This window comes from Gadus chalcogrammus, chromosome 12, assembly GCF_026213295.1.
Source record: "Gadus chalcogrammus isolate NIFS_2021 chromosome 12, NIFS_Gcha_1.0, whole genome shotgun sequence".
Lineage (NCBI taxonomy): Eukaryota > Metazoa > Chordata > Actinopteri > Gadiformes > Gadidae > Gadus > Gadus chalcogrammus.
Window position 1 is genome coordinate 16,824,722 of NC_079423.1, and position 24,037 is coordinate 16,848,758.

At 53.2% G+C, this 24,037-nt stretch overlaps 1 protein-coding gene and 1 long non-coding RNA gene across 2 annotated transcripts; both read right to left on the bottom strand.

Moving 5' to 3' along the window:
* Positions 1–252: 252 nt before the first annotated feature.
* crb1 (crumbs cell polarity complex component 1) lies at positions 253–23,487 on the bottom strand. Its single transcript, XM_056604196.1, has 17 exons — positions 23,421–23,487; positions 19,637–19,873; positions 18,583–18,769; positions 18,298–18,422; positions 17,908–18,090; positions 15,819–16,329; positions 15,271–15,734; positions 12,609–13,174; positions 11,269–11,434; positions 9,866–10,068; positions 8,973–9,694; positions 7,328–7,372; positions 6,634–6,759; positions 4,700–4,945; positions 1,744–1,784; positions 1,024–1,331; positions 253–557 (listed from the first exon to the last, which is right to left on the bottom strand). The coding sequence occupies exons 1-17, from the start codon at positions 23,485–23,487 to the stop codon at positions 339–341; spliced, it is 4,416 nt and encodes a 1,471-aa protein (XP_056460171.1). The 3' UTR covers positions 253–338.
* On the bottom strand, positions 1,259–2,250 carry LOC130393379 (uncharacterized). The gene is made up of 3 exons (XR_008897105.1): positions 2,071–2,250; positions 1,744–1,784; positions 1,259–1,331 (listed from the first exon to the last, which is right to left on the bottom strand). It is a non-coding gene; the product is annotated as an uncharacterized LOC130393379 (long non-coding RNA).
* Positions 23,488–24,037: the final 550 nt, after the last annotated feature.

Consider the following 24,037-nt stretch of genomic DNA (forward strand, 5'->3'; position numbering starts at 1 on the left):
CTTAATCATCATGTTGAGGGACCCATCCTTAATCATCATGTTGAGGGCCCCATCCTTAATCATCATGTTGAGGGCCCCATCCTTAATCATCATGTTGAGGGCCCCACCCTTCATCATCATCATGTTGAGGGCCCCATTCCTAATCATCATGTTGAGGGCCCCATCCCTAATCATCATGTTGAGGACCCCATCATTAATCATCATGTTGAGGGCTCCATCCTTAATCATCATGTTGAGGGCCCCATCCTTAATCATCAAGTTGAGGGCCCCACCCTTCATCGTCATCCTGTTGAGGGCCCCGTCGTGCGGTGTGCGTTGGGCGTGCTTGGGGCCCCTCCTCAGATGAGTCTCTCCATGGGCGGCGGCTGGGTGATGTTCCACATCTCCACGCGGGAGCCCTCCTTCTCCTGCCGGCTGGGGCTGTAGGCCCCGTGTGTGGCCCTCCGGCTGAGGGCCACGGCCAGGCCCACGGCGGAGCCGACCACAGCCAGGAACAGGAGCACCGAGAGCAGGGTCACGGGGAGCAGGAGGGGGGAGGACAGGGCCCCGGAGGTCAGCTGGAGAGGGGGAAGGGGGGGGAGAGGGAGGGAGCCAGGGGGGGAGGGAGAGAGATAGGGGGGTGGGGGGGAGGGAGGGAGAAAGGGGGAGAGAAGGGGGAAGAGAGACATGAAGAAGGGGAGAGAGAGAGGGGGAGAGAGAGAGAAAGAGGGGGGAGGAGATGAGAGATGTTCAGAGGAGGAAGGTCGCGGTCTGTGAAGAAGTCAACGGGTTCATACGACCGAGGGTCTTAAAATGGCACAGGTCTTACAAAGGATTTATAAGCAGCTTTTTATCCTTCTTCGCTCTCTCTCGGTCACTCTCCACACCCACAAACCACACACACACACACACACACACACACATAAATACACACACACACACACAGAGACAGACACACACACACACACAGAGACACATACACACACACAAAAATACAGACAGACAGACAGACACAAATAGATACAAATGCAGAAACACACGCACGCACAAACAGACACACACACACAGACACACACTGGTGTGCGCTGCGTCCCGTGGCTCCGCCTCCGTCACACCAGCCGCTCCACCCGTGCGGCCAGCGTGCGCAGCGCTACGTCTCCCGGCGCCGCAGAAGAAGAAGAGGAAGAAGCCCCGCCCTCCTCCGGGCGCCGTGGCGCGCCGCCCGCCCGCCGCCGCCGCCCGTGGAGCCGGGACAGCGCCAAGCCCAGCGCCACCAGCAGCACGGTCGCCAAGACAACCAGACAGGGCGCCAGCACGGCCGCCACCCGCGAGCCGCGGGGGGCGTGCTCCGTCTGAGAGGGGAGGAGGACCTCCGTCACCACCGTGGACACGCTACTGGCACGGCAAGAACACGCTACCGACACGCCTCACACCATCATACTTCCAGCTGGATTTAACACCCGAGGTAAAACCTGATGTAACACCATACATAACACCCGATGTAACGCCCGATGCCCCATGCAGGGGATACTCACTTTCACTACCGGGCCTGTAGTCCCAGAGCCAGGGGTCACCCCGAAGCACGGCTGACCCACGAATCACCACCAATGCTCCCCGACCACCAACGACCCCCCAGAATCACCCACTGCTGATCTGAGCATGCAACGATCTCAACGCCCCAACCCCCCCCCGTTGACCCAGTAGGGACGGGGAGGCGGTCGTCACGGTCACCGGTGTCGGTCGGGGACGGGGACGGTAACTTACGTCGGCGAGTTGGCTCTGTGTCACGGTGGCGAGGCTCTGGGCTGCGGGACAGAACCAACACAACCATCCACGTAACGCAAACCCGCCTTTAGATGGTCTTATTATAACACTATGCAATATATAAGTTAGTTGAGTTGAACACACAGGGAACGAGCGAGTAAAGATCAAGAGTTACAAAACCCATGCAGAAAAGTCGACGGAGGCAGATCCCAGAATGGAGGAAGGTGGCAAAAAAAGAAAAAGACACCGAAGAAAAGCAGTCTGCTGTCGCCAGCACATCTCGCTCCTCTGACTCCCGCGGAGAGAGAGAAGCTAAGGAGTGCCTACCCGTCAGGCTAGCGTGGGAGCTAGCTGCTGTCAGGGCGGCGGTGACACCATCCTCGCCGCGCAGCCTCCAGCCGGGCCCCACCATCACTCACCCCCCGCCGGGGAGACAGCGATGCCGCCCGCTAACCAGTCTCTGAGGTACCACCCCCCCTCACTCACACACACACACACACACACAGAGACAACAGCCACCGCGGAGAGAGTTTGCCTCTCTGCTGTCGTACATTATGTACCGTGTGTGTGTTTGTGTGTGTGTGTGTGTGTGTGTGTATGAGGGTTTGCTCAATCTCCTTATCTGAAGGAGGGGCTGTGTGTGTGTGCATGGATGGTTGTGTCTATTTCCGTATCTATAGGTGTGTGTGTCTCTGTGTTTGTGCTGGTACAGGACACCTATGTGTGTGTGTGTGTGGGATAAGCTGCCCTCATAAGATTCCCCAAACCCATGTGAATGCCACCAGTTCTCTGCTGAAGCAGCAGATTGCTCTGTGATGCCATCTTTTTTTTCCCTTCTCTTTTTTCCGCTGGCGAAGCACAAGTCTCCTCTCCTCTCTCTCTCTCCCTCTCCCCTCGCTCGCCCCTCAAAGGATGGCCGCCTCAGCACAGACGCTGACAAACCACTTCCTGCCCCCCCCCCCCCCCCCTCCCTCTCTCTGGTCCCAGTGTTTGAGCCACCGATCACTGAGACGATCGCACAGAAGGCCTGAATCAAGGGGTGCCAAACTTGTCTCCTTTGAGTGCGCCAGAGAGCGTCGGATTATTCCGGGAGTCACACCTTCCCTCCGTCTTGTTAAGGAGATTAAGCTGTTAGGTTTGGCCCCGCCGCACGCCACCTGAAGCTGCACACGCCGCTCATACACGCACACGGGGACCAGCGCACGCACACGTACACGCACCTGCACACTCATGCGCACACACATGCATGCACACACACGGATACACACACGCAGACACACTGGCACACATGCACACGCAGAAACACACACAAACACAGGCACACACATGCGCGCAAACACACACACACACACGTACAGACATTGCCCCAAGGACAATTGGCACATCTTAGTTGTAGTTCAATCATTCTTGTTTGGTTGGCATGTGACGAATGTCAGTTGATTCTTTAATCGGTACGCAACAGTATGAAGCAATGACATGACACGGGAGGGAGTGGGGGAAACAAATCATGATCGACAACGGAGACCAACAGAGACGAGATGACAGATCAAAGATGCTAAGAAAGTTGTTGTTTTTTTCGGTTTTATTCGAAAACAAGAAATACAGACAATGACACTAAGCTGAAGACAGAATGAAGGAGAGGACATGAAAGTGAAAAACACAATAACTGACAGACAAATACAAACAGATGACATGCTGGAGACATCTGTCTTACTGCTACACAAACAGAAATCACAGACAGACGCGTAAGACGAATGAAGAAGAACGGGTCGCCATTCAAACACCCTTCTTTCACTAACTCTCTTTGGACATGGATTGACATGCAAGAGTCAAAGCAAACCCCTCACAACAAACACAGGCATGGTAAAGATGTCCTCAGCTCTTAAATACAATCGTCTGACAGTCAGACCATGAGACACAAGGCCCAAACTTACCATTACCATCAGCCAATCAGCCCCAAAGTGACCTCAACCGATCCCAACTCTTAGTTTGGTCTTTGTTAACACTAATGTCAGCCTGTTCACTAACAAACAGGTTATATACGCGATATCTCAAGACAAATTAATCCGTTACTACCCTACTACAGTGACACTGTCACCAAAGAACATACCTTTGGCATACATATAAAATACATCCTTAGAACTCATTTTCTAATCCGTGCAAATGCAAAACTGTCATTTGATTTTGTTCTCTAGTGCTATGTTCCTGTAGCCTTGTTTTTATAGCATGAATTGTTCATGTGTATCAGCTGGTTATTGTATGATACTTATATAACTGTTGTGATCATAGGATGATAGGAGCTCTGGGTCTCTGGTTTTTGTAGTAGCGGGATGTGTTTTAAGGTGGAACTGAATATTTGTGCAGGATTGTTTCTTAAGATTCCCTCTTTTGACAAAAAATGCCTTTTCACATTTGTTAATGATATTATCCATATCGAGGTAATCGTTGCAAGATATACTTACATTAGATGTAATACTTATATTAGATCCCAGCCAGCTTTCCTACTCTACTCGTGTGAAGCTATGACCTATTACTCTCCATAGATTACCAACAAATACATTATTAATCATCCTTTGGTAAAGACGAGGAGTCATTTTAAGGCACAGTCACAGCTCTGAACTAAACACTGAAACACTATCTTGGTTTTTACACTTAAAGTGATCTAGCGATTATGAATCTGGATTAAAACTTAGCACATAGTCAGACACACACACACACACACACGCACACACGCACACACGCACACACACACACACACTCCCACAGACAGACACGCACACACACACACACACACACACACAAAAACACTCACACAGACAGACAGACAGACAGACACACAGACACAGACACAGACACAGACACAGACACATACACATACACATACACACATCCAGACCCAGACCAGACACACACACACCCAGACCCCAACCCAGTCCCAGACCCGGGGGGGGGTCACTCCTCCGCCCCCCAGTCCACCTCAGGCTCGTCCTCGTCCAGCCGCAGGATGAGGTATGAGAGCAGCTGGAAGAGGTTCTGCCACAGCAGCACGGCAACGTAAAAGTAAAGGTCGCTTACGTCCGTCTGGCACACCTCGCCCGTGAAGCTCATGTCGCACACGCACGAAAACTTGTTGATCAGGTTGCGGCAGTAGCCCCCGTTCAGACAGGGGTTGGACTTACACTCGTCCACCTCCTGCTCACACCTGGGGGGGAGAGGAGGGGGGGGGGGGGGAGAGAGGAGAGAGAGGAGAGGGGAGAGACAGAGGAGGGTGGGCGAGAGACATTGTTAGATGTGAACAGGTATAATGACAGATGCATAGAGATGGATAGATAGAAAGTCCATTGTATGGCTTTTATATCATGGATTTCTGTACATTCAATGCCTACAGAGATGGGTAAAGACTCATACTGTGGCCCAGTTTCATTCCCTCCATCGTCCCATCACCACGTTTTTTGCACTTTACTTGTTCTGAGACTGAGAGAGGGATACTTAATCAGTCCCCGTGGGGAGAGACACCTCACCCTCACTGCTCCCGACGAGCTGGCTGTCGCCTTTCATGGTTGACCCCGCCGTCGGTGTGTGAATGTGTGCATGAACGGGTGAATGTGTGGCAGTATTGATCAGCACTTTGAGTGGCCATTGGGTAGTAGAGTGCTGAATAAACACAGAGTCCATTCACCATTTAACCACGAGGCATTTCATCATACCACAAAAGAACACACACACACACACACACACACACACACACACACACACACACACACACACACAGACACACACACACAGACACAGACACACAGACACACAGACACACAGACACACACACACACACACACACACGTCCCTCGAGTGAGTCTGGTGTAGAGAAGAGAGGAGCGACCTACTAAAACGAGAGTGTCTCTTCTCTCCCCCCCCCCCCCTCCCAGTAGCTCTCCCCCCCTCCTTGATCCAGGAAGCACTGGTCCCAGTGCAGGGGGATAAGGTGCTGAGGCCTCACCCGTCTAAGAACTTAAGGGCTTGTGGTACGAGCCAGAAGCTGGATCTATTCTTAGACACCAGAAGGGGCCAGATGGCACCAGTTCAGAGCAGGAGGCCGGGGCGTGCTTTAACTCTCCCACCGCGCTCGCCTGATTCCCTGCTCTGCTTTATAGATGCCTTTTATCCTCGGGTCACGTTGCTAAGAGTTTACTGGCTTTTGTTTCAGTGTTTCTGTCTTGTTCTGGTGCTTCAGTAGCACTGCCAGACCAACCGATGCCTCAGAAGGTTAGAACACTTTCAATGAAGGCACAGTAGAACATTTGGAGCATTTTTGTTGTGGACATACAGATAGCAAAGAAGTCAGTTCTTTCTTGTGTCTTGGTGCTCGAGAGACCGGTCCTCTATTCAGCTTATGGTCCAACACAATGAACCTCTATAGTTCCCCTAGTTTCTTCCCTTTTTCATTGATCTTATTCATTTCCATGTCAACCCAGCTCTTATGAATGCAATTAAATGGTTAGATAACCAGATACGTTTTGAAATATTGCATTGATTTTGTGTTCATTTTCAACGGGTGACAAATTATGGAGCTCAGCGACTCTTGGAACTTTGTCTGAATTGGAGTGAAACTCCAACCCTGGTCTACTTCGCCTCCACCCCATCCCTCGCCAGGGAAACCTGCCGACCAAGTCGTGTACACTCGCTGACTAGCGTCTTTTCAAGCAGGGCCACAAAGTGCCTCTGTATCCCGCGACTTGCAAACATGCAAATAAGCAACTCAGAATCCCTGCAAGCCAAAGACATAAATCAACTCCGCTCCTCTCAGAGTCTCAGACCTCCCCCCTTCGGTGTCAGCCGTCCCGAGCGGGGTGCGGTTGGGGCGTGGGGGGGGGGGGGGGGGGGGCGTCTCACCGGTGTCCCGTGAAGCCGGGCCGGCAGTCGCAGGACAGCTGGCGCTCGGTGCAGTTGCCCCCGTTGAAGCAGGTGTAGTTCCGGGTCTCGTCGCCGCAGAAGGACACGGGGAGCTTGGGCGGCCGTCTGGCAGATGGCAAATTCACAACACCCCCCCTGGGCATCAAGCACGCATACAGATGACTACATACAGGTCTGAGGGAAGGTGGAAAAGGTGTGTGTGTGTGTGTGTGTGTGTGTGTGTGCGCATCGAGCACGCATACAGATGACTTGATACAGGTCTGTGGGAAGGTGGAAAAGGTGTGTGTGTGCATGTCTGTGTGTGTGTGTGTGTGTGTGTGTGTGTGTGTGTGCATCGAGCACGCATACAGATGTACAGTGCGAGTGCGTGCGCGCAAGCGTGTGTACGTGTGAGCACATGCAAGCGTGTGCATGTGTACGTTTGTGTGTATGTGTGTGTGTCTACAACAAAGGCTCTAAAGAGCTCTGGCTGCTCTTAATGCTGAAGGGACGATCACATCACACACACACTCAGACGAGACATGGACCGCGTTTCGTTCCAGGCTTTAAATAAATTGCAACTATTTAACTCTGAGAGCAGAGAGCGTTTTGTTTAGTGTGCGATGCGTGTGCTGACTGGGAGACAAACACGCAGCACTGAACAAAGTTGGAACACAAAAACAAAAGTACTTACATATTTCTGACAGCAATGTACCACGGTATCTCTTCAACTCGTTCACTAGAGGGGAACAGAGGCGAAGAGAGAGGGAGAGAGAGAGGGAGAGGGAGAGGGAGAGGGAGAGGGAGATGGAGCGAGAGATGGGGGAGAAAAAGAGATGCCGAGGTTGAGATACAGGGGAAGAGACGAAACAACAACAAAACATCTTCTCTGTTTGTTGCAAAGATGTTGGCAATGAAAGGAGAGCTGTGCGATTGATCCAGTTGCTTGCTGAGCGAGTTGGTTCTGAAAAGCTGTGTGTGTGTGTGTGTGTGTGTGTGTGTGTGTGTGTGTGTGTGTGTGTGTGTGTGTGTGTGTGTGTGTGTGTGTGTGTGTTGTGTGTGTGTGTGTGTGTGTGTGTGTGTGTGTGTGTGTGTGTGTGTGTGTGGCCTTTGTGGAGAGAGAGAGCACTCAATGTTTTGTGTTTTCCTGCACAAGAAAGCGCTATAGCCGTGAACGTGTGTGTGTGTGTGTGTGTGTGTGTTTATGGGGATGCATAAATGGTTGAGGGGGATTCCCCCGGTGCGGCTACAAGGCTAACGGCAGATGACAGGCAGGCGGCGGCGTTGGGGCTCCGCGGCGCGGCGGCGGCGGCGGTGGAGGGGAGAGGCACTAGCTGCTCTGAACCGGTTCTTCAGTGCTCCGATTGTTCCACAGACGGCGGAACTCAGAGTCTCACTGGCTTCTGAGGCGCCGGGGCGGCTGACGGGAGGACGTGGGAAAGTCTCTCTCTCTCTCTCTCTCTCTCTCTCTCTCTCTCTCTCTCTCTCTCTCTCTCTCTCTCTCTCTCTCTCTTCTCTTCCCCCCCCCCCCCCCCCCGCTGTGCGAACCGCGGGGTTGTGTTTCTCTCCCCTCGCTGTTTTGTTTGCGTTTTCTTTTCAAAGGCGTTTTTTTCCGCGACTTTAACAGAAAAGTGTGCAGCGCTGCGCGCGTTTGAAGACGTGAGGCGTCTCTGTAATCGGGCGCTGCCCCGGTTGTGTCGGGGGTGTTTCTGACGCCGTCACCCCGTTGTTAATGTCAACACGTCTCGTCGGTCTTGAGGACTTGGCTTATGTTTTAAACGCACCCATTGAAGCGTGGAGAGCATCGTCTACTCGAGTCTGCCGCGCTGCATGTCGTCTAGTCGAGCCAGCCCTCCCACGTGCGATGGGGGGGGCTGACACTTCAACTCATTTCAGACGTCGCAGCTTGCTACATGTTTTTTGTTTAAACTTTGTTCGAACACTTAACAAATCAACACACCAAACAGATTTTCGATATCATTTACACTTCTTTCAGAATCAACCGTTTGATGTTAAACCCGCTTCGTATGTTTTCAGTTGGTCGAGGCCAGAGCGCGATGACGTCACCCGCTCTCGCCCACGGCGGCTATCACAGAAGCTAACCGTTTCGGACCAGCCGGAGCCTAACGTCGACATCTAACCCTAGAACTAAACACGATGCTAAGCTTAGAATGTCAATCTTAACGGTTGAAGTCATCAACGCGATGTCACGTCTAGAGGCAAATTCTCCGCACGAAAAACCTGCGGCGAGAATCGACGAACGGCGCGTCACGAAACATCCTGGTTCAGACGGATGTCGCATTCATCTACTTCCCCCCCCCCCCCCCGCTGGGCCTTACTTGCAGAGAGGCCCCGTGTAGTTCTCGGCACACAGGCAGGCGTAGCGTCCGGGGCCGTGCAGGCAGGTGGCCCCGTGGCCGCACAGGTGGTCCTCGCACACGTCCGCCTCCTCGCCGCAGTCCGGCCCGGCGAATCCCACGTGGCACGCGCACTCGTACCCGGGGCCCGCCACGCTGCAGTTGCCGTGGAGACAGGGCCCCGAGGCGCAGGTGTCGACGAGCGCGCCGCAGCGGCGGCCGGCCCAGCCCTCGGGGCACTCGCAGCGGTGCAGGTCGAAGAGGTCCCGGCACCGGCCCCCGTTCAGGCAGGGGTCAGGCTCGCACACGGCCCCGCCCCCGCACCCGCCCCGGGCCGGCGGCGCCGACGTCAGCTCGAAGCGCTCGGCCTGCGGCCGCGGGACCCCCAGCTGGGCGGGGCCGAAGTAGGGCAGGGCCACGCCCCCCAGCTCCACGGGGCCCAGGCAGCCCACCAGGCCCCAGCCCACGCCGGGGCCCAGCCCCCCCAGGAAGATGTCCACGCCCCGCCGCAGGAAGTTGAGGTTGCCGCCCCCCGGCGCGGCCGAGGTGCTGGCCCCCTCCAGGTCCTCGTCCAGGACTAGGGTCCAGCGGGACCGCCGCGCCCAGGGGGCCGCCATGAAGAGGTGCACGCTGTGCCACTCGCCGTCGCTCACCAGCCGCCGGCTCGTCAGGCTGACCGTGGATAGCTCCTCCTTCTCTTCCTCCTCCTTCTCCCCCTCCTTCTCTTCCTCCTCCTTCTCTTCCTCCTCCTTCTCCTCCATCTTCTCCTCCTCCTCCTCCACCCCTTCCTCCTCCTTCTCCTCCTCCTCCTCCACCCCTTCCTCCTCCTTCTCCTCCATCTTCTTGTCCTCCCCCTCCTCCTCCCCCCCTCCGGCGTGGCTCTGCAGCTCCATGCAGAGCCGCCCGTCCTGCAGCGAGAGGGTGATGAAGGCGGAGCCTCTCTCGGCGTGGAGCAGGGCGACGTGGCGGCGGCGGGTGCGCAGGCTCAGGGTCAGGCTGGCGACGTCCCGGGACAGGAGGCCCCGCCCCCGGTAGGACAGGACGCTGCTGTCGTTCAGAAGGGTCACGTTGGAGAGGCCTGTGGGGGGGGGGGGGGGGGGGGGGGGGGGGGGGGGGGGGAGAGTCACTCACAAGCTTCAGCAAGAGAAACTCCACCCTTATGCACTTGTTGTATGTGGTACGCCCTGGCACTTAATCTACGCACTTATTGGAGTGGTACATCCTTGCACTTAAAGATATTACTTTGCATTGTTTAGCATCTTATCCTATCCATCCGTGTTGTCTACGGGGAATGGGTTAACCTAGTGATGGTTAGTGCTTGGCAGTTGGTTCTATGAACATCTTTACTGTACCCACAGAGATATATTGTTGTTTCTCTTTCTTCTGTCAATTTTTGATAAAAGTGTCTGCTAAATTCCCGAATCGTAAATGTAAATGTATAAGGGTCTAAGCTAAGCTCAGGGAAAAATTCTCCCATTTCCATATGTAAAGTAAGCAACACCATCCTCACTGTCTAAGTACACTAATGCTAACCTGTTCCATTGCAGGCTTGAGGGTGGAGGCCTTGCGTGGACACAATGTCAGGATGCTCCCTCACAGGTGTAATGTAACTGTGATGTGGAATATGAATGCTGTGGTAATCTCCGGGTTGACTTGCCCTCTGTGGCCCGGCAGGCAGCGATGCAAACCGTCCCTAATCTCTGTTTTAAAGGGACTAATCTGTCCGGGGTCCAGGGTCCGGGCATATGGCAGGAGCAGGTTTAGTCCGGCTGTATACAGGAAGCATGGATGTTGTTGCATCACATGTTTACACAGGGCAAGACAGAACCATCGGCGTCCAGCTGGGAGTCAAACACCCACACTACACTACAGCCCTAGCCTGCCTAACCGGGCTGTCCACCCAGGTATAACTTTCCTTGATTGTCCCTAGTTATAACTCTTTATTGTTCATTTATTCTGGCTCAAAGACTCCTGAGCTTTTTTTATGTATGCTGTTTTACGTTTGATCAAAACATAATACCCTGAATATATATCGCTGTCGGTACAGTCAGGATGTTCATTGAACCAAACGCCGAGCATTCACAATTGTTAGGTTTATCCTTGAATTCTTTCCTAATTATTCCCTAAATCGCATTAACTTTGTAAATGTGTTATTGACGCCATCTTTATCTTTATTCCCATTTTCTTAGCTGAATGATTGACCGAACCCCCCAGGGCCTGACTCCCTGAAGACGGGCGTCCGTAGGGAACGCTGGTGCTTCCCCCCCTGAGGACTTACACTCGAACCCCTGGTGGAGGGGGTGGCACACTGCGCCCGCGGGGCAGGGGGCTGCCTCACACCAGCGGACCTCCTGACAGCGCCGCCCTGCTGTGTGGGAGGGGCAGGTGCAGGTGAAGTGGTCCCACAGGGAGAGACACTGGCCTCCGTTCAGACAGGGGTTCGCCTGGAGCCACGGGGGAGAAACAGAGGGTTAATGGAGGAGAGACACCATTTGGGGAGACGTCTCGACATTGCAGAGAAAAGGTCTTAAAATCAGGTTAGGTTTTTATGGTTTAAAGAGATGTAAGGCGGAATCCATTGCGCTAATCTTACGGTTTGTCCTACTCATTCTTAATCATCTCGACATTCCACTCATTTTTTTTGAGATTTTGTAAAGAAAATGTCTTACAGTTTGACGTTTTTGAGGTTTTAATAGGTGTAAGAAAGAATCCACCGCACTAAATCTACGAATCTTAGTAATCATCCGTAATTATAGCAAATAAAAAAAGAGTACAACTGCATCTATTTAAGATTTTTCCATCCTCAAACATGGATTTTGAAAACTCCAGCTCCGTCCCCTGACCTGTGACACGGCCTCTGGGGAAGGGGCAGCCCCCAAGGACCTCCTGCTGTGAGGGCAGCCCCCCGAGTGACCCCCCGGCCCCCCCTGGCCATCTGTCATGCTACCTGGCCAGCCACCAGAAAGGTGCATGCTTGAACATGTGTTGTTTAAAGGCAACAGCTTGGGACCCGCTCCCCCGGGGTTAAACGCTCCCCGCTGCCGTGAACAAAACAAACAACCACTTAGCCTCCTGAACGCCCTTTGGCTGCGCTGCATACGTCGTCCATCAGGTGCGTTACTGCACCGCACCCCCCCAGGGAACGTAGTCTTTCCCTTGCAAGACAGTTTTCCCTGCAAGGGTTGAACCAGAGCCATTGTTTCTTCAAGAAAGCTCTCGAAGGGTTTTAGCGTAGATCTGGGTGGAGTTTAAGGAGACAAGAGTCTCTAGAAGAAGATGTTTTAAGACACTGGCTCTCTAAAACGTCTAGAAGAGTTTTCAGGATCTCCGAGAGGGCGTCAGGTCTAAGCTCCACAAGGCGTTCCTCTAGTCTAGAAGGGTTCTGAAGAGCTCTGGGAGGGCATCAGGTTGAAGCACCAGAAGACTTTTTAAAACACCTAGAAGGGTTTTAGGGATCTCTGAGGGGGCATCAGGTCGAAGCTCCAGAAGACGTCTCTCAGGTCTAGACAGGTTTTAAGGAGCTCTAACCGGGCTGCAGTCTGAGCTCCGGTAGGAAGCTCAGAAGGCGTTCCTCTGGTCTAGAAGGGTCTCCAGGAGCTCTGTGAGGCCTCCACTCACCAGGCAGGCGTCGTCCCCGGTGCATCCCTCGCTCACGTTGACCGTGGCCTCCAGGGGGAAGGACCTCGCTGGGGCCCCCCCCGGGCTGAAGAACCGCAGCCTCCGGCCGTTGATCCTCAGGTCCTGCACGCAGCCCTTAAACGAGCCGGGCCCCGGCCCCTCCTCCTGCAGCCCCCCCACGGAGACCCGGGCCCCCGCCCGGACGTCCAGGGGTCTCGCCTGGGGGGCGTGGCCCTGCTGCTCCTCCCCCACGAACAGCGTGACTCCGCCACTCGCCCCGCCCACCTCCACGCTCACAAAGTGGCGCTCCCCGTCGCCGAGCGCGCCCCGTGACTCCAGCCGCTCCGAGCCGTCGACCTGAACTTTGACCTTTCCGCCCTCCAGCCACATGCGCAGGTACGGGCCCCCGTCGCTCCCGTTGCCGGGGGCAACGGCCAGCAGGAGCCCCGTGGGGCGCCGCGTCCGCAGGAAGAGCGAGACGGCAAGGTCCGGGCCGAGGGGGTCCGTGACGGAGAAGAGGGCGGAGCTCAGGGAGTCGCCGCCCCCGAAGCGGGCCAGGGCGAGCTCTGTAGAGAGGAGGGGGAGGAGGAGGAGGGGGAAGAGGGGAGGATGGGGAAGGGGAGGAGGAGGAAGAGGAGGAGGAGGAGGAGGGGGGGGGGAGGGAGAGAGAGGAGGAGGAGGGGGAAGAGGAGGGGTAGGGGGAGGAGGGGGGGGCAGACGGGGGTTAGCTTCAGAGACCAGAACGCTACACACAGGAGAACAAGATGGCGGCCTCCCTGTTCCATAGGAGATGGAGTAAACGCAAGTGATGTTCTGTGATATAGAATAACGATGTCACGATTATTTTTTACGGAAAGAAATAGGTTTTAGCAGGAAAGAAACAGTGAAAGCTAATTAGAAACTGAACAGCATCTGTCTGCCTAACGGACGTATTAACTATAATCTAGACACATCAGGTAATGTGATTGTGAATATAGAGAGGAAAGAATGATTAAGGAGCAGGCATTGAGTTCAGCCAGCTGCCCTGTGCGTGCGTGCGTGCGTGCCTGTGTGCGTGCGTGCCTGCGTGCCTGCCTGTCTGCCTGTCTGCCTGTCTGCCTGTCTGCCTGTCTGCCTGTCTGTCTGTCTGTCTGTCTCCAGCATCAGCACATTCACCTGTAGCTCCACTAGAACAGATCCCAGATACAGAGGAAACGAGACGCTGTATTTGTTGATGAGGAGTTCCAGAACGAGATAACCAAAAGCCTCTGTTGTGTAATCTCACGATGCGTGTGTGCGTGTTTAATGACATTACGTGTGCGTCTGTTTGCCAGATCGTCACTCCCTCCACTGGCCAGAGGATCAAGGGGTGTTTGTAGGTTGTATGTCTCTCCAGCAAAGTCATTGTTATCAAATCCTCTCTGACAGAATCAGGAGGCTTTAGCTAGCATTACATACCAAGAAAACCTAAATGGTGATCCTCAATAATCCCTTATTTCCTTTACATACTCGCCTGTTCCACAGTTTAGCAAAGTGTGCTAACATGGGTAATATGTGCCGTCTCCTTCTACCACAGAATCTCTCCCAGCACTAATCCAGTTGGATAAGAGGATCTGTCACTCTCTCCTTATCGCTCTCTCTCCTTCCTCCTTCCTCCTTCCTCTGGCCTCGCTTGCCCTCCTGCCAGCTTTGAGTCACGCATGATCCAAGGAGAGTTAAACGACCTGCTTGATACTCACTGACCCATGGCCTCCCACTTCCTGCTCGATCAATACTATCACATAGTGGTCTGATCCGTGTTCCACACGGAAGGAACTTCCGTCTGGAATCCTAGAATCCTTTCCCAAACTTTTCTTTTTCAGAACCAACCTTACTATATTCTGTTTTCGTTCTGGGTGTTCACACTCTGTTTCTGTGCTGTATCCTCACTCTATTCTATCTGTTTCTATGCTGTATCCTCACTCTATTCTATCTGTTTCTGTGCTGTATCCTCACTCTATTCTATCTGTTTCTATGCTGTATCCTCACTCTATTCTATTTGTTTCTATGCTGCATCCTCACTCTATTCTATCTGTTTCTGTGCTGTATCCTCACTCTATTCTATCTGGTTCTGTGCTGTATCCTCACTCTATTCTATCTGGTTCTGTGCTGTATTCCTCACTCTATTCTATTTGTTTCTATGCTGTATCCTCACTCTATTCTATCTGTTTCTGTGCTGTATCCTCACTCTATTCTATCTGTTTCTATGCTGTATCCTCACTATTCTATTTGTTTCTATGCTGCATCCTCACTCTATTCTATCTGTTTCTGTGCTGTATCCTCACTCTATTCTATCTGGTTCTGTGCTGTATTCCTCACTCTATTCTATCTGTTTCTATGCTGTATCCTCACTCTATTCTATCTGTTTCTATGCTGTATCCTCACTCTATTCTATCTGTTTCTATGCTGTATCCTCACTCTATTCTATTTGTTTCTATGCTGCATCCTCACTCTATTCTATCTGTTTCTGTGCTGTATCCTCACTCTATTCTATCTGGTTCTGTGCTGTATTCCTCACTCTATTCTATCTGTTTCTATGCTGTATTCTCACTCTATTCTATCTGTTTCTGTGCTGTTTGGCTGGTGTTGGGCGCTCAGCCTATCAGGCGTCTCTCTCTCCGGGGGGGGGGGGGGTTGAACGTACCCTCTCCACAGTCGGGCCCCCGGTACGGCCGGGGGCAGCGGCAGCGCCGGGCCTGCCACAGGTTGAGGCAGCGGCCCCCGTGGCGGCAGGGCGCGTCCAGGCAGCGGTCCCAGTGGCTGCAGCCCGCCGTCACGTTGAGGGCGGAGTCCCCCAGCCACTCCCCCGGCACCACCAGCTGCCCGTCCACCAGCACGTCCCGCATGCAGCCCACGAACGCCGGCCGCTGCCGCCGCCGTCCCGTGCCCGCGGGACCACCCGGCGGCCCCCCCACGAAGGTGTTCTCCAGGGGGGACGGCAGCGCCGACAGGGAGCTCCGGAGGGCCGCCGAGGCCCGGCAGTCCCCCTCCCGGCAGCCCGCCGCCTCCCCCAGCAGCGCCAGGCCCAGGGTCCCGTTCCTCAGCAGCACCTCCACCGTGTGCCACTCCCCGTCCGCCACGGCGCGCCCGAGCTCCAGGGTCTGGCTCTCCTCCTCCTCTTCCTCCTCCTCCTCTCCCTCCCACTCTTCCTCCTCCTCCCAGTCCTCCTCCTCCTCCTCCTCCTCCTGAGACCCGACCGAGGGCCCCTCCCTCAGGGTGAGGCGCGGCCGCCCCCTCCGGAGCTCCAGAACCAGCAGGAGCCCGCCGCCGCCGCCGCCGCCCCGCTGGAAGAGCACGGCCCCGGGCAGCGCCGTGCGGAAGCTCAGGGTGACGTTGCAGAAGGCCTGGCCGTCCGGCGGCGGTGGCGGCGGGGGGCTCTGCAGCCGCAGGTGCCCCCTGCGCTGGAAGGAGAAGGCGGTGGGGGTCTGGCACAGCGCCCCCGTGAGGCCGGGGGGGCAGGAGCAGGAGTAGCCGTGGGTGCGGCCGTCGTCGTGGAGGAGGGGCCGGCAGCCGCCGCCGTTCTGGCACTGGTGGCCGTCGCAGCCCGTCAGCGGCACGGCGCAGTCCGCCCCACCGTAGAGGACGCCGTCCGCGCTCCGCGGGGGGCAGAGGCACGAGTAGCCCCCCGCGCGGGGCTCACAGCGGCCTCCGTGCCGACAGGGGGCGCTGACACACTCGTCCACCAGCTCCTGGCACAGGGAGCCTGGAGGAGAAGGGATCCATCAACCCTCCAAAGTGACTTACAGGAAGTCCATTTGTCCGAAGCAGGAGAACCAACAATATATGACTGTCGGTACAGTAAGGATGCACATACAACCGACCGCCAAGACAATCAACAATCGCTAGGTTAACTCGTTCCCCGTTTACAACAACGATAGCTAGGATAAGGCGATACACGAAGCCAGGTACAAAGGACCGCCTTGGGGTCGCAGTCTTCTAAACCACAAACACAGCTCTATCTAGCTAGCTATCTAGCTATCGTCACGTGCATCGAGGTTCCGTCTCTCGGCACCTTACCTGTCCCCAGCAGCAGAACTCCCCAGACCCACCAGGTGGGTCTCCACATCATGCAGGTACTGCTTCCACCAGGTCCACCACCATGTGTGGCTCTAGATCAACCGGAACATGACCTCGGAGCGTGGCTCTAGAATCCAGAGCCAGAGTCTAAATGAACCATAACGTAACCACTCTGAGCGTGGCTCTGGGTGAACAATAACACGACCTCTGAGCCGGGCTCTGGGTTTACCGTAACACCTTCCCCGCGCATGTCTCTAGAGGAACCATAACCCCCTCCGCTCCGTCTGGCTCTAGATGAACCATAACTGGACGGCCGATGTGGACGGCTCTAGATGAACCCTAACCCTCTCTGCTCAGCGTGCGGTAAGGTGTATCCCGTGGAGAACGCGCTCGCTGGCGGTGTGAGCGGCAGAACGAGCCCCGTTCCTAGCGTGACTGTCTGTGGCCGGCTGACACACTGAGGGGGTTACGGTCAGCAGACCGGGCAGATCCGGGGGATTAGGCTAATGCTATTTAGCCACCTTGACAGCAGGAGTGCGTGTGTGTGTGTGTGTGTGTGTGTGTGTGTGTGTGTGTGTGTGTGTGTGTGTGTGTGTGTGTGTGTGTGTGTGTGTGTGTGTGTGTGTGTGTGTGTGTGTGTGTGTGTGGGGGGGGGGGGGGGGATACACAAATCTTGTGTAACGCACAATCTCCATCACACGTGTATGTGTAAAAACCAAACTAAACAAAAGTCCTCTTTCGTCGTCACAGGTCAAGGCCGGCCGTGAATAAGATGATTTTGCCGCTCGATGTGTGATCTTTACGAATACGTACGCTGGTGTGTACACAACAGGTGTCGACTCAAACAGGTACCAGTAATCAAACCGCTGCACCTATGAACACCCTTCCTGTACTCATCCTTGGTGCTCTGTGTACACTTCCTGTGACGCCTGTAGCACGCTATGAGGTCACCGAGGTTGTAGAGATGTAAATAATTTGTAAAAAATAATGTATATAAAATCAGCAGTTCAAAACTTCTCTGAGATGAGTAAATAATGCCTAATTCAGTTGAGACTTCGTGTCTACCGTGTGTGACATCTGTTGGTTTGTGCGTGAGCCGACCACAACCCCCCCCCCCCCCCCCCCCCCCCAATAGAACTGAACCCCCAACTGAAACCAAAACCCCCACCCACCCAACAAAAGTGAACCCCTACATCTGAAGCCCCCCCCCCCCTGGACCTCACTAGTTGTCCAGACCCGGGCCCCTCCCTGGTTCCTGGGGTACCTGTGGTTCCCGGGGGACAGCTGCAGAGGAACCCCTGGGCGGTCTGGGGGCTGTAGGGGCCCGGCAGCAGGGCGTCGCTGCCGTACAGGGCCTGCCAGGAGCGCTCCACGCACCGGCCCCCGTGAAGGCAGGGCCCGCTGGAGCACTCCCCGATGTCCCGCTCACACTGGGGCCCGCTGAACCCTGGGGGGGGGGGAGAGAATTATATTTATTTATTTATTTTTTATTTTTTTATTTTTTTTATTTGTGAGTGTGAGTGTGAGTGTGAGTGTGAGTGTGAGTGTGTGTGTGTGTGTGTGTGTGTGTGCATTACATATTCAAGACTGCCAGTGCATTGTACTTTAGTGGAGGGAGAGTGTGCACTGCAGACGGATTGTCATTTTAAACTACCTGGCCAGCATTTGCAGGTGTAGTTGCTTCCATTGTCCTGACAGGGGGCGCTGTTGAAGCACGGCTCGGACTTGCATGGCGGCGCAGGCGGTTCACAGTTCTCGCCACTGCAGACACAGCCGTACCTAGAAAACGGTTGTAACGCCGATTTACAACGTACAAAAAAACGGTTCAGTTGTTTACTTCTAGCTCTTAAAGGCGCATATTTACCAAAGGAGAACAGAATAAGATGATGTAGAGTGTTGGGATCTTGAGCGGCTCAGTAATAGCTCCTTGTCCACTCACCCGTCTACACTCAACCCCTCTAAACACGGACCCCCGTCCTGGCACGGCCCACTCTGGCACTCGCAGCGGTCTCCGTGGAAACCGGGCGGGCAGGTGCACGCGAAGCTTTGGTTGGTGTCATGGCAACCGCCCCCGTTCAGGCACGGCTGTGATTGGCACTTGTCAATCTGCAGCTGGCAGGTGCTCCCTGCAGAGTTTAAAGCAGCAGAAGAAGAGGAACAGATGGAGGGGGGGCAGAGGGGGCAGGTGGGCACGTCCTTCAGACCTTCTCTGGGACCTCTGTGGTGGGGGTCTGGCTGGATCATGGAGGGCCACACACACAGCAGAGAGTGTGTGTGTGTGTGTGTGTGTGTGTGTGTGTGTGTGTGTGTGTGTGTGTGTGTGTGTGTGTGTGTGTGTGTGTGTGTGTGTGTGTGTGTGTGTGTGTGTGTGTGTGTGTGTGTGTGTGCTTGTTTCTGTTTGTGTGCGTGTGTGCGGTTGCGTGTGTCCGGTTGCGTGTGTCCGTGCGTGTGTATATGGTTGTGTGTCCGTGTATGTGTGTGCGTGGGTGTGGATGTGTGTTTCTGTGATAGTGGGGGTCTTTCATGTGTCTGGCTGTGATCTTCTAGGTTAGAGTGCTATTTAAATAAGAGTACAATAACAGCATGTCTAAAGTGCACTTCAACACGCGGGATTCCTCTCTGCAGCACTGAAAAACATCACTTGAATCTGAATCGCTTTACAAATATGATTTACTCTGTCAGCTCTCAATATCTTTGACACACTGTTTTTTCATCTTCTGTGAAACAGTTTCAACGACAATGAAGAGTCCATCGTTTCTGAAGACTCTTGCAAATGAAACCACCTCTCGCGAAGGAAATCAATCGAATCATTTGATCAATTTGATGGCAATCATTAAAACATTAATCAGGAAATCACAACTCTTCAAACATCGCTAAACTGCTCAGACTACGAGCCCATGTGAACTCTCCCTCCGGGCGGAGACCTGCCTCGTGAGACTGACGGGCAGGTGACGGGGGGCAAGTGAACGTCAGGTGCGGTCCAGGTGACTCACCTGTGAACCCCGGGGGGCAGCGGCAGGTGAAGCGGCCCACCCGGTCCTCGCAGGAGGCCCCGTTGAGGCAGGGCGCCGAGACGCACTCGTCGACGTCGATCTGGCAGCGCCGCCCCTGGAAGCCCGGCACGCAGAAGCAGGCGAACCCGTTACCGCGGCTACGGCACAGCGCGCGGTTCTGGCACGGGTCCGACGAGCACGGGTCCGCTGTGATTGGCAGCCTTCCAGGGGGCGTGGCTAAGGGCAGATAAGGGCGTGGTTCTGCGTTAGACGACAATGCGCGCTTACTCACTTCACAACGATACAAAGTTATCGAGTTATCTTTGAAGGGGTCTGAAGGGGTGAACATAACATTTACATTTAGGGCATTTAGCAGAAGCTTTTATCCAAAGCGTACATTTATCAGAAGTAAGAGAAACAACAATATATCGCTGTCGGTTCATAGAAACAAGTGCCAAGCATTAACAATCACTAGGTGAACCCTTTCCCCATACACAAGAAAGATAGCTAGGATAAGTAGGTCCATTGTTTCAGTGAATTCCTTCCACATGTGTGTCCTATAGCCTTGGGCTTGGTTTCTGCGTTGTAACTGTTTTTACTGTGATTTACTGTCAGCATGTTTTGTTTTTCTTCCCTGCCCTGTCAGTAAGTTGGTTTCTTTGAGCTTAGTTTTCAGTCAATCCCAGGCAGTCAATAACATTTTTGCAGCATATGTTATGTCTTTAGTTTTCTCTGCAAAAGTCCTTCTGTATTTTTTGGTTTAACCTCCACCTGTCTCTGGTTCTGTGTCTGGCTGCTCATGTTGAACTCTAACAGATGCTCAGTCTGTGTACGATGATGGTGTCCGGGAGGAATCCCTGTCCTCATCTTTGATGCATTTCTCTCTGCTTCTCGTCGTGGTGGACACTTGGCCTCACAAAGCATCTTGGCACCGTTTCCCCCGGTAACCCATTCTCCATCCCATCATCTGCATTCCATCCATCACCATGGCGATAGCACTCGACAGGAGTCAGTTATTTGGGGGGTGTATTCCTTTACGCTCACGGCTCCAGCGATCAGCGGGGTGTGTGTGAAGGCCACTTGGCCGGGGCTGTGGGTCTGCCTCTTGTTTCAGTCGGAGCACGCCACCCATGCTAATGAGAGGCTCAGCGCGCTCGTGCTGAGCCCCGACTGACTGACTGACGATGTTCATTCCAGCAGCAGCGGCCCTTGACAGACTGCTGCTGTTTCAGATCGCTTTCAAAGGGGAAATCAAAGAGACGTCCAGACTTTCAATACAAATACCCTACTGCTGACATAATGCATGTGTACACTCTTAACTATAAAATGCGATATTTTAAATGTTAAATAATAACAAAGTTGCAAACTTTCATCTGATCGATTTTACTTCAGATTACTTCAAATTAATAAAAAATAAGGACCAGAAAATCTTTTTAGAAAACGGGAAACACAACTGGGAGAGAAAGATGGTACCCAATTGAAACCGTCTGTAACGGTCTGAGCCCTAATCGGCTGTTCAGCTCAACAACACGCACAGCGAGATAACGACAGAGAGGACCATCAAACAACGGCATGTTGCTACAGGTTGCCATGACGCCCCCTCCCAGACAGGACCGATGGATCGGATGAGAGGCTGAGGACGTTGCGCGAGGAGGTGGAGGAGGACATCACAAGACAAGAGGCCGACTCGAGTTCTGCTCGGAACCGTGCTGCTCCAGGAGTGGGCCGCAACAATGAGTGAGAATATGTTTCATATTTGTGCTTTATTTTAATCATGAATACGTTTTCAATGATGAAATTATGCAAATTTAATTTTCTTTCTGTTTCTTTTTTTTTTTGTAAGGGAGGAGCCCATCCAAATCATTTCCTTTCTCATTTTCAACGCTCTTTGCGAAGCACCCCATGTTTGATTCGAGGGTGCAATCAGACTCTAAAGATCCTGAAGAGGGCAATCACATCCTAGCCTTCATCATCCTGCTCATCCTCCTCCTCCTCATCACGAAGGTCAGTCCATCTCCCAGAGAGGCTGCAGCGCTCTGAAACAGCCGAGCGCAGACGTCTAGACTTGGACTATCCTGCTCTAGGAGTGACTCAGAGGGGGGTGGGGGTGACGGGGCATGGGGCTGGAACCCTACAGTGTCAATAGGGCTCGGACCATATGGCCATTCCAGTAGCTCAAAGGTGAGACAGAGGATTCCAAGGTTTACACTCTAGAAGCCAATATAACTCTGGTTTTTGGTTTCATGAATGGACATGAGCTCTAAGCTTACACTATGCATGACTCTACTATGTACGGCACGTGGGTATCTTAATGGATGCATGCAGAATAGCTAAGCACAGAAATGAGCGGGGGAATTGATGTTAATGAAACAAGATGACCTCCACTCTGGCCTGCTGCAGACAGATGGGTCCTTCTGGAACCCAGGGAGGACACAGAAGCAGACTGCCTGCCTAAGCTCTGGCAAACCACACACACACGCACACACACACGCATACACACACGTACACACACAAACACGTGCGCACACAAACACGCATGCACACACACACGCCTATAGACCACACACACAGGCACGCACACACGTACGCATGCAGACAACTCCCACACAGAAACACACACACACACCTGCACACACATACTTGAACACAGACTCACACACACACAAGCACACACATGCGCACATGCATGCACGCTATCAGACCACACACGCGCACACACACACACACACACACACACACACACACACACACACACACACACACACACACACACACACACACACACACACACACACACACACACACACACACACACACACACACACACAAAGCTTGTAAGGGTTCTTTCATATGCAAATTAGACGCACAGCCTCTTTTAGGGTCCTATCTGCAAGCCCTAGAATGGTACATGTGGCGCCCATTGACATGTCATAGACTCTGACCAATGGCGTGTGTGTGGCGGGTGATAACACACAGCGTCCTGTAAAGTCGTATGTGCGTCTGGCCTTATCCATTTGATTGCAGAGCCAGCCATTCCCCTCTGACCTCCCACGCCCACCCACCGCCCAGGGAGAAACACGATCACCCCCTATTGTTACCCATGTCTTTTCATGCTATAGATATCTTTAGAAAACGTCCACTTAGTCACTGCAATACAAGCAGTGATGTCATCCCGCTCCGCTAATTGAAATTCAAAGCAAGGCCCTGATGAACGACGGCCTATTACCGCTGCGAGCAGCCGCGGTGTAAATATAAGACGGTGGACCCGAGCGTATTATGAAAAGAAACCGAGATTTCCCTTTGGAAATATTATATCAATGTTAAAGATATTATGTGTACAGTAAAGGCATGGAACACGTCATTTTGCATAGGCCGAAATAAAGGATTTAACTGTAAAACGACACCTTATTAATTTCAATGCTATCAAACCACAAACTTACCGATTGTAAAATGAAGGGAACTGAAATAAAACACAATGAAATATTGCAGCCTACTGATTACAAAATAAGTAAGATATTGGTTAGGGGTAGTGGACAAGTGCTGTCCACAAAAAAGTTAGCAATCAATACGAAAAGTTCGGGAAAATAACAGGTCGAAAAATAAAGAAGAGCGGAAAAAGTAACTTACCACCTGTCCCAAGAAGATCCACAACGAAAACGAAGCGTAAAAGTACTTCTAAATAACAACCACGCGTAAAATCCATCGCCGCGACCAGGGACTCATCCTCATCTCCGAGGCAGAGGGTGCTGTCAGCGGACTGCCTGCAGCATCGCTGGGGACCGACTGTCGTCAGCCGCACGCTCCCTTGAGTTCCCCTCGGCCCCTTTCGGGCCCCCGAACCATCGCGGCATCACTTGATGCGCACTTCAGCGGCGCGTCAAGTGATCCCGCGATGATTGGAAGCAGCTGGCTGATGGACACCGAGTGGCAAATGTTCATCTTAACACGACCGACTGAAATGAGCAATGAACACCCACATAAACACGCACGCACATATATATTGAATGGAGGGCCGTTTCTATTTTTTCAGAGGCCCAATGGAATATATATTTGAGGGCCCATATTTTGGGAAACATTAGGAGGAAAAGATGCAAGGTCTGTTAAAACTCTTCCCATCAATTTTTCTCTTTCCTTTCTCTTATCAAACATCTCAAGTGACCCCAGCAGTTTCAATAAATGGGAAACACTGGGGCTCCCCTACATCAAGGAACTTTACATATTCTGCTTGATAACATCTCCCTAATGCACAACAAAGAACGTTTCTGAATATCCTTAAAACTGTTATTTTTCAATGTAAGTAAAAATCCATAACAGTGCATCCAAGTAGGATAGGCAGGGTATACTTTTAGCATAATATGCTACAAGTAGCACCTATACCCTGACATCAACCATCTCCATTTG

Excerpts from the sequence above, each read along its gene's own strand:
- crb1 (XM_056604196.1), bottom strand. The coding sequence starts at position 23,487 with ATGCCGCGATGGTTCGGGGGCCCGAAAGGGGCCGAGGGGAACTCAAGG. Across the intron at positions 15,735-15,818 it reads AGGGAGGGGCCCTCGGTCGG|GAGCCAGACCCTGGAGCTCG; the intron begins GTCTCAGGAGGA and ends AGAGGAGGAGGA. Across the intron at positions 4,946-6,633 it reads CCCGGCTTCACGGGACACCG|GTGTGAGCAGGAGGTGGACG; the intron begins GTGAGACGCCCC and ends TCTCCCCCCCAG.